General features: G+C 43.6%; 1 protein-coding gene across 7 annotated transcripts in view; it reads left to right on the forward strand.

Moving 5' to 3' along the window:
* The first annotated feature begins 1,067 nt into the window (after window positions 1–1,067).
* The window catches only part of fryb (furry homolog b), a 108,457-nt gene continuing 98,413 nt past the window's right edge, over window positions 1,068–11,111 (forward strand). For 6 of the 7 annotated variants that reach the window (XM_080779733.1, XM_080779727.1, XM_080779729.1 and 3 more), the window contains exon 1: window positions 5,225–6,464. In XM_080779733.1, coding sequence (XP_080635859.1) covers window positions 6,158–6,464 — 307 coding nt within the window. In that variant the 5' untranslated portion in view covers window positions 5,225–6,157. Of the gene's footprint in view, window positions 1,144–5,224; window positions 6,465–11,111 lie in introns of those variants that run through there. The other variant, XM_080779732.1, reaches the window with a different exon arrangement.

The following is an 11,111-nucleotide window of genomic DNA, read 5'->3' on the forward strand; positions in this document are numbered from 1 at the left end:
CTGCTTTTGCTGTTTTCGAATTTGAATCCTGAAAAGTAACCACTTTGGACATATGAGGTTTCCACCAGACAGAGACGATTTGTAACATGCTTATACAAGTACAGTACAAGTACAAGTGGCAGCCAGACACCGCCGGTTGGTGCTTAAGTTACAATGTCCAACTTATTCAAAAACAAGCTAATAAGGTTAAATTATGTCTGAAAGAGTGAGGTAAGCTCACAAAAAATGTCACCCCTTTTACCAGTGTCATTCCAAAAATGTGACACTTGGGTGCCGTGCTATTATCAGTTTGTCCGACGTCACACTCGGACTCTAGTCTGATTAGACTAGTGAAATAGGTTTCTAGCTTGGTATGATGGCGTAATATCATTCCAATTTGAGTTGTATTTATTTTGTAATTTGTATAGGTCTAATGTTCTGAGAGTGAGAAATAGTATAAATTCAGCAGTCAGCATAACGGGTCCATGTGGTTCCAATTCCATTTGTACACTCTCAGAGTTAAATTAACATTGGTTTTACGATATAAATTGGGGTCCCAGAGATAGAAATGCCATTTAATGTGGTCCGTAGACTAATGCATGTCAAACTGGGGGTCTTTGAAATTAAAATGGTTGAAAATCACTGCTAGAGCTGTACAAATCTTCTCTTATGGGGGTCCCTGGCATATCTTTTCAACTGGGGTTCCTCGGGCTAATGAGTGTCAATTTGGGGTTGGGAACCCCTGGGATAAAGAGTCTAGTGCAGTGTGAGTGGTGGAGAGACAAGGGAGATGGAGGAGGAGGAGGAGGAGGAGGAGGAGGAGGGGCTGCTGAGGCGAATAGCGTGAAGGAAGAGGAATCAACGGAGACAGGAAGTCACGCGTGATTTAACAGGGCGTTGAGACGGGCTGACATTGCATCAAACACACAAACAAGCAGTTAGTGCTAATTACTACTGCTGTGTGTGTGTGTGTGTGTGTGTGTGTGTGTGTGTGTGTGTGTGTGTGTGTGTGTGTGTGTGTGTGTGTGTGTGTGTGTGTGTGTGTGTGTGTGTAGTCCTACTGATTCATGTCTTCTTCGTGGGCGGACGGGTGACATTAAGCTCATAATTCAACTCTAAGCCGATTTATGTCTGTTTACTCACCACTGTCACCAGGGAAATTAGGTAAAACACATGCACAAACACGCACACACACACCACACACACACACACACACACACACACACACACACACACACACACACACACATACACGCACGCACACGATGATATTAGAATTTAAAAGACAATTATATAAATTTTATTTTTCTAACTCTAAACTGTAATTTACAGTCAGTTATAGTTGGACCCTATGAGTACATTTGGTTCCTGTTCCACTTGTACATTCTCAGAATGTAAGGACCTCTAAGGATCCATTTGGAACCCCAGTTGGATTTGAACCCCTAATCATTCATGCTTGGTTTCATGTGTCTTTGTTTCTGGAGCTTTGTTTCTGAGGTTGTGCTGACAGATTTCCACGACACCCAAGGATTAAACTTCACAGCCACAACTGATTTCAGACTTTTGGATTTCATAGAAGCCATTCATGTCTTCCATGGAAGCATGTCGCACACCGCAAATAGGTTGTTAGTTACCGTATATTAAGAGCATTTGAAATGGTCTAACTAGCAATAAAATTCATGTTTTGAAGCATCTTCCATGAACATGAATGCTTTCAGACAAAGTTTAAAGCCTCAACCTGTGATTTCTTCCAACTGGTTGGCTGTATGTAGAATAGCTATAGCAGCAACATAAGGTTTAGAATGATAATACTTAAAACATCATCTTTACATGTTCAGTCATGAGATTTTATTTTGCTTTGTTCCATGGACACCACCACACATTCAACGTCATAACCCAGTGGGACTGGGTTCTCAACCTCAGAATAACACGTATCCCATACAGTAACGCACGGCTGCCATAAATACAGTATACTGACTTTAATTTACATGGGAGGATGAATCCAACCATGCTATTATAACACAAATGTAGACCGCCTTGTATTGTCCTGCTCACTTCCTGTCTCTGTGCCCACAGACACATTCCTGAAGATTGATTGGCTAAGTCCGCCTCGCCGGCTCTGCTTTCGATTGGCTGGTACATGAGATCATGCAGCAAATCATTTAGCTGTGAGGATGGAACACGCCTCTTTTTTTTAGAGAGATAGAGAGAGAGAGAGAGAGAGAGAGAGAGAGAGAGAGGACTCGCATGCGCGCGCGTGTGTGTGTGTGTCCATGAAGCTTTCAGAAGGTTCCCCTTCCATGACCATCATTCCATCATCTCAGAGATTTTTGACATCTGAAACATTTTCTAAATATTAATTTAAGCACATGCTACTTCTGTCACATTTTACTTCAGTGTTAATAAATCATTAGGAGGCCATGAGCATCAGACTTGAAGGATTGCAGTGTCTAACGCACCACAGAAGTGGGGAAATGCTTATTATGGGAATGTTTCACGATTCCGATGCCTTTATATTATTTCCATCTTCCAACTTGTTTATATTCAGGGTTACATCACCCTGTTGTTGGCCTGGTTGTGTTGTTGGCTGCGGAATTGTCCCTTGGTTGAGCTACTCTAGACTCTAGAGAGACCTGATGTCATGACAATCATGATCTAACTAGGAGAGAGAGAGAGAGAGCACTAAAGGTGGACTTTCTAGAACATTTTCATCCACCGGGCCACTGGTGGGCCTCCAACGTAATAACACAATTATATAATACTATATTAATAAACGATTACTGTTAAACACAGGGGCGCTAGCCCCTCCAATACAGGGCTTTTTAAGATTACTTAAGTTCATATGGAAGCAAAGTCTATGGGATTTTAATGTTTGCTTAGGGCATTAAATGACACGTACTGTAAGACATGTGGCCGATATTAATACAGTGGCAGCCCCTCACTTCACAAGTGTGATTTTTTTTCAGTACAGTAAGACAGTGGTTGTCAAGGACCCCCAAATTGACACTCATTAGCCGGCGGGCCCCCCACAAGACCTGTTTAATTCAAGGACCCCCAGTTTGACATGCACTTTCAATGGCATTTCTATCTCTGAGATCCCAATGTAAATTTAACTCTGAAAGTGTACAAATGGAACCAAATGGACCAAATTTGTACACTCTCAGAGTTACAGACCCATAAGGGTTAATTTGGTATCAAGAACTGAAGCTCACAGGCATTCGTAAAAACAAAATTTGTTTTGTGTGAAGTTAGTGGTGCCTTGATGATGACAACATCATCGCACATCAGCCAATCAAATCATTACATTCCGTGCTACAAACAACACATTCCGTGCTCAAACACACCTACACACAATGCTGTGCATAAAATGCACTGCTAAAATAAATCACACCTGTGTGAAGTGAGGGGTGCTCTTAAGATCGTACATCATCAAGTAAAACAAAAATACGAACATTTAATGGGTTTAAATCCTTTAAACCCATTATTATACCGACCTTGAAACATACCATAGTTACGTTACCAATAGAGCGTCGCAGTCCCGCCCCGAGAGAGACCCGGAAAATAATTCCCCGTTCATTTTCCTCATAAACTTTTCAGAAAGTATTTATTTAAAGACGTTTACGCCGCGGACAAAGCCAACTCTTGTCGTGACAAACACAATTTTTCGGGCTGAACAAATAATTAGAAAGAAGAAGAAAACGGCTTTTTTTTTTGTTTTTCTTCTTTGTAATTATTTGTTTGGTCCAAAATATTGTGTTTGTTGTCATGATTTGTCACGACAAGAGATGGCTTTGTACGACGCTTATACGGTCTTTAAATAAATACGTTTTGAAATGTCTATGGGAAAAATGCATTGGAAACTATTTCCTGGGCCTGGCGTCGTCATGAAAGGGGGCGGGACTGCGACTCTCAATAGTGGTCACTTATTGGCCAAGGGTCTCCACTGACATACCGACAGACATAGCTACATACATACCGACAGTGGATTTGCTCAGGCACATATGACGTAAATTCATTCACTGTCAATGGCATTTAATGTTTGTGTTTTTATAAAAAAACACATTTTTCCAGGCTTAGTGCTACATGATGTGCTACATCATTTGGCATTGAGGACGCTATCATTCCCCTCATGCCTAAACTTTTTAGGAATTTTTACTATTTTGAAAAACATTTAAAAATAGTGAAAATACCCGAACTACATCGACACGTTGTGAGCTTGTAGATTGGCTATTTGAAGCACACAAGATATAGGGCACTGAATACAGTATGTTCCTGTTCGTGCGGCTTGCAACCAGTGGAACTTATTGTCTGTGTGTAAAAGTTGTCTCACTTGATCTCATCTGTCTAGTGATTAGAGGCCTAAACCTAAGTGTGTGTGTGCGTGCGTGTGAGTGTGTGTGCGTGCGTGCGTGTACACTACAGTATATTGTGAAGAGTTTCCTGTTTGTTTGTGGTTTACACTGCTTGCTGTGTGAGTGTGAGAGGGAGGCGTGGCTGGCTGTGGTAACCCTACACCATCTACACAATGTGAGGTTACTGTAACTGGATAAACAGCCTCAACCAGTGACTACTATAGGGGCACACACACACACACACACACACACACACACACACACACACACACACACACACACACACACACATATACACACACACACACACACACACACACACACACACACACACACACACACACACACACAGACTCACTCACACACCCACATGCCATGTGGCAGCCAACTGAAAACGCATGCCATTCTAAGTTGTCAGATAACCAAGTAGTTGGACAAAGAAATGGAGAGAGAGATTGATTAGAAAATCACACTTGTATGAAGTGAGGGGTGCTCTTATCATCAAACATCATAATACATCATCACATTGCGTGCTCAGCCAGTCAAATCATCACATTCCATGGTACAAACACAAAGCTGTGCATATAGGAAACAGAGGGAAAGTTTGTGTGTGTGTGTGTGTGTGTGTGTGTGTGTGTGTGTGTGTGTGTGTGTGTGTGTGTGTGTGTGTGTGTGTGAGAGAGAGTAAAGAGGAAAGGAAGAAATAATTATCACATTACTGCACGGTGAAGGCAAGAGGGAGGATAGGTTTGTGTGGGGGGGCAGTGGCAGCTGGGGGGAGAGAGAGAGAGAGAGAGAGAATAAAGAAAAGAGAGACACCCAAAACTTCCCAAACCACCCAATCAAGTAGCACGGCTGTAATGGGATCCCGCCCCCCTGCTCCTCAACACCACCTGAGCACAGAGGAGCACACAGCTGTGTGTCTGCGAAGGGAGAGACAGAGAAACACACAGAAAGGAAGAACAGGTGAGAACGCAGCCAGCAGACACGAGAAAATCCCAGACCGCCTGAGAGAACAGAGAAGAAGAGTTGTTAAACTTGCCTGCACAAAGACAAAGACCAAACTTCTCTCACACAAACGAGAGAATTGAGGGATATTTGTTCAGCTTGAGAGAGAGAGAGAGACAGAGAGAGAGAAGTAAGGATTCTCAAGAGAGAAGAAGCTGAACTCTCTGTAGAGTTGTGTGTGTGTGTGTGTGTGTGTGTGCGTGTCTGTCTCTCTCTCTCTCTCTCTCTCTCTCTCTCTCAGAACAACAAAACAAGGACTCTACTGTCCACTGTACCTGGACTGGACTGGACGAACACGCTGCTTTGGAAGACCCCCCCCCCAGGACCCCGCCCCCTTCCATTCAGCCCCTTCTCTCCCAGTGAGGAGGAGAAGAAGAAGAAGAAGAAATTGCAACTGAAAATGTGAAGATTGAAGAAACAAAACAATTATAGGATTTTCTGTGACGGCGTCAGAAATCTGATAGTGAACGAGGATATTCTTTTTCTTCTCTCGCCAGACAGTCAACAAAAGTGAACCCTCTGGTGCACTGCTTTGTAGAGAAGAAAGGGAAAAACCCCCACCAAACAGTTGAAAATAAGGCATCATTTGTGTGGGTTTGACTGTGCCGTATGGTTTTGTAGGACAGTACTGCGGCTGTATACTTTTACGGCTCTCGCTTTCACGTGAGCCATTATTCATTTTGTCACTTTATCTTGGGAGACTCCTCTGTCCAGCTGGGATGTGAGTGGTTGATGCTCCATGGTACCGGTCTGTGAGGAGGAGAGCCTGGGGGTCTTTAGAAGGAGACCAGGGGGGCTGTGGTGGTGGTGCCACTGCCATGTCTCTGGAGGACATGAGGAGTGTCAGTAGCCTGGGGTTCGAGAGCCTTGGTGGCGACGGGGGGAGCTTGGACCACCCATGCGACGGCCGCTGCCCGAGCAGGGGCCGTCCCGATCCGCGCGACGTTGACCCTGACTGTGGCGACGACCCCGAAGGCAGGAGCGCCGCCGGGACCTTGGGCAGGGGGACGGTGGCCCTGGAGCACTTTGCCTCTCTGCCTGTGGACATGTTCAACCCCAGGGACTTCAAGGGGAGGTTCACCAAGGTCCAGTCCAAGTCCCGGAGGAGGTCCGGGATCATCCGAGGTATGTGCACCATGACGCTGCTGCTCGCCGACAGGCTACACGCCTCCCGCTGTCTGGTCCATCCACTTTGCGCTGCTGCGGAAAAAGCACTTCGTTAGCAGCACAACGGCCCCGTTTAACAATAGCTTGGGCAGGAAGCAATTAGTGCTGCGGTCAGAGTAGTTGTTTACGTACAAAGCAGGTCCAGCATGGTCGTATTATGGTGTAGCCTTTAGCTTTTGTAATTACCCCTGCATTGTTATAGGCTAATAGAGGAAAGTCGAGAAGGGGAAAAACATCCTCAGGAGAGAGAGAGTGCTCTGGCAGTTTAATGTTCAGTTAAGATAAGATAAGACACATCCGGAGCACTGACTGCACTGCTTTTAATCCATTCAGAAATATACAGCTGTTTGTCTCAGAATCTCTCAGCTCTCTCTCCCTCGCCCCAAGTGCTCTCTCTCGTGTAGTAAAGGGCCTTTGTTGTGGCTTTGTAGAACCTTTGAAAAGTGAGACACTGAAAACACAATACGATGTGGTGAATGACAATGGCAACTGAATGAGATATTCTGGCAGTATACTGAATGAAATGATACATTCGAGTATACTGAATGAAATGATATACATTCTAGTGTAATGCATGAGATATCCTAGTATACTGAGGTTCATTTCCATTTCATGGCATTTTTCAAAACCTTGAAAATAATGAGTGTGTTGTTAAGTGGTCAGATGGATGGGCCATGAACACATTCAATATTTTCATAGAAGGAGATTCACTATATAATGAATGAGATGTAGTTACTGTAACTGTAATTGCCCACATGACCATGTACCTAGATCCTACACTGTGTCAATTGATAGATTGTTGCATTCCAGAGACTGCCATGTGCAGAACAGGGTAATTTACCGTATTACAGATAAGGATATAATTGTTTTGTATTTTTCATTATAGTTTAGTTTAATTTAATTTAATTTTTTTTAGAGCGGGTTTGTTAGTTCTTATTAGTTTTTTTATTTTTGTGACGCTGACTTAGTTTTAGTGTTAGTTTTAGTATTATTTTTAATAATACTAATAAATGATTATTTGTCAAGTGCAGGATTCAAAGAAGTCAGAGTAAGTAGGCCTACTGTGTAAAAAAAAAAAAAAACTCAACAAAAGATACCATTTAAGTTAATTTACTATTTGGTAACGAGAAAAACGAAAGCATTTTGTTTAAATCATTTAGTTGTGCGCTGTAGATTTTGAGTAAAGAGACAGTTCAGTCGGGCCATAAACAAGGAAGTGAATGTCAGTACGCATGAGAGAAACATGTCTAGGAGCGCTGGGCCGCGATTCCGGTTCCTTAACGACCCCCTTTAACGATCCCTAGAGGGGGTTCCACATGAAACATTACAGGACTGTAACTGAGCGTGTACAAATGGAACCAAAATGGACATTTGGTTCCATTTGTACACTCTCAGAGTTATGGTGGAACCTGAAATAAAAATTAAAAAAAACGTTTGAGAAGCGCTGGTATTGTAATTGCATTGCAGACGTGAAGTCCACATGCACTGTTCTGACAGTGTGATGAAGACCAGTGCTTTTCAAGAAGTGGTCCAAAGAGCACCAGTGGGCCTTGAGGGGGTTCCAGGTGGTCCCCAGCTAAATGATAGAGAGTTGCTAACAAATTTAACTCTTGAGAGCGTAAAATGGACCCTCCCGAGTCCATTTGGTTTCAAAAATCTAAAATGACACGGATGCTTTCCCGGCTTTAATGTGCTAATAAAAAGTGGCTTAAATTGTCCGAGCTGTTCCAGTGTCTATGTCTTCTCATCAACGTTATGCTGTGTTGTCCTGCTCCTGTGATGCCCTGGCTTGCCGTTCGGCGGTGGCTCAGGGGTAGAATAGCTGGATGGTAACCGCAAGGTTGCCAGTTCGAACCCGGGCTCCCCCAGAGTTAGTGTCGAAGTGTCCTTGAGGAAGACGCTGAACCCCTAATTGCTCGTTGGTGCCTTGCATGGTTTCCGCCGCCATCGGTGTGTATGAATGTGTGCGTGAATTGAATGGGTGAATGTAATGCACAAGCTATATGTAAAGCTATATAAATGCACCATTTACCATTTACCAGACATGCCAGTGGACTCCCTTTCTTCTGAGATGTAGTTACATTGTAGTAATGAGATGTTTCTACGTTCTTGTGCATGTCTGGCCTCAGATGTAAGATATGTGTGTGTGTGTGTGTGTGTGTGTGTGTGTGTGTGTGTGTGTGTGTGTGTGTGTGTGTGTGTGTGTGTGTGTGTGTGTGTGTGTGTGTGTGTGTGTGTGTGTGTGTGTGTGTGTGTGTGTGTGTGTGTGTGTGTGTGTGTGTGTGTGTGTGTGTGCGTGTGTGCCTCTAAACCACGTTGTCTCTCATATAGTTTACCTTCACCTCCAGGAATGCTTTCCAAACACTTCCAACTAACTGTGTGCCAACACCAAGGCCTGGATGAATCAGTCAGGGCAGAACAGAGCAGAGCAAGGATGAAGTAATGTTTAGAATGTCTGCATTGATCTTTACTTTAATATAAATGTGGTGAATTTGGACAATTGGCCATTTTATCCATTTAAAACCTACAGGTAGTAGGTCGCAGTTAACTATGGAATCGTGTGTTTTTGACACCTAACCACCCCAGGCAAGCCCCCGGGTCATCGTGACATCACGTGACATCAGCCAACGATGAAGATCCGCTCCATATATGGCCAGTGCACGCAACCTCGCCCTTTAGGGCGTCTTACTGGTTGGCCTACTATAGAGTCCCACAGGGCTCAGCCATTTCCCAGTTGCCATGCGTCCTTAGCTTGTAGACCGGCTATTTTCTCTTTAAACAGCATGACACGTTATCAATCTAAAATAATCAAATACTTTTAAATTATGACCTCAACATTGACACGGTAACTGTTCTTGTCCTAGTCCCAGGCCAGTGTAATGACTGGATGGGGGGAGGGGGGGGCACTACAAATACCGTACCTATGCACCCGGGGGACACGGATCAGATTACTTGGTTTAGAACATGACTCGGGTTTACTGAAAAGTACTTATTTTGTGTCTTCAGTACGGCCAGCATTTCCATATTCCAATGTTTTTTTCCTCTTCGTAACCATTAGAACATAACATAGACTCACCTGGGAGAAGCATGGCCTGCAGGCACCTTTCATTGTCTGCAACTCTGCTTCTTCTCCCAGTGTTCACTTTCTTTCTCATGCTCACACGTGAAGCCAGATTCATACCGCATCGTACTAATCGCTAATCTGCAAGCTCACAACGAGACACAAGAAATAAACCCCAGCACTTTAATGCCACCGTCGTATATTTACGTTTTACGGTGTTTATAGTACAGAATCAATGATCATTGTAATATTTACCGCATCCATCGCCGCCATCTTGGAGCGGTAAAAAACAAACGGTGATCCGCTCCATATCGAAGAGGTGCGCGCGCTCCATAGAGTCCCGTAATGGCCGAGATCTTTAGCAGCATTTATGTCCGAATTGAGGCGCAGATAAGGTGATATGAGTCCAAGTACTATATTAGGAGATCAATAACAAATTACCGCTAGGTTCCACTTAACAGATTAGTGTCTCCCATGCTAGTTTCATGCTAGATCGACTCACGGAAACATGGTCGGCTAATACTATATAGCCCAACAATATTCAACAGCCGCGTCACAGGGTCCTCATTTTGTAGTTGTTTTAAAGTTTTTGCCTGGCAAGGGTAAAAGGGGTGCCCAAAAACCACCTGGCTTGTGCAAAAAAAAGTATAATTTTTATTATCATTATTTGAAAAAACTATTTAACATAGTGAAAATAGCTGATCTGCAAGCTGATAGATATAAGGTTTCTGCCCAGCGATTTATTAATTTGTTGCGGCTTGGCCCTTTTTTTCGGTCGATCTGTGTCTGTATATAGCCGCTATCATTCTCTGTTCCAACATATTGACTGATTGAAGGTTGTTTTATTATTTCGATGCCTGAACTTCACGAGAAGAATGTTGAGTTGCAGACCAAGGAGTCGGCGGTCGTAAAGTTTCGGGGAGATTTGGAAGTGATGTAATCGACTGAATCACAAACTGAACACAGCCTGCACTAACACGTCCTCCATAAACGTGTGTGTGTGTGTGTGTGTGTGTGTGTGTGTGTGTGTGTGTGTGTGTGTGTGTGTGTGTGTGTTATAGCAACAAACACCAAACAAAAGAACACCGTAGGAAAGAAAACATGACTGTAAGGCTACTATACTACTTGCTGTAACCTTCAGCTTGTGACCCTGTCACACATAAATCATAATGCATGCGTGTCTACACACAGTTTCGCCTCCCCACTTCTTTGAAAAATACACAGAGGAACACTTGACACTCGTCAAGAGATACAGTAGTTACTGTATGCATGCAAACCCATGCGCAGCCATGCATGCCTGCGCGCGTGCGAGTGTGTGTGTGTGTGTGTGTGTGTGTGTGTGTGTGTGCATGCGTGCATGTGTGTGTGTACTTGATTACCATACTTTCTAGGGTCAAATGTAAACACAGTAATTTGTGAAATAGATGCGAGGACAATTTTCCTGGCCCTCACAAGAGAACTGGTTGTTTTATGCTAAGGCTTTCAATTTAGGAAAAATGTATTCAGGTTGGGTTTCTGGTTATGGTTATGATTAGACATTTAAA

This window comes from Protomyctophum bolini, assembly GCF_963924005.1.
Source record: "Protomyctophum bolini genome assembly, chromosome: 13".
Lineage (NCBI taxonomy): Eukaryota > Metazoa > Chordata > Actinopteri > Myctophiformes > Myctophidae > Protomyctophum > Protomyctophum bolini.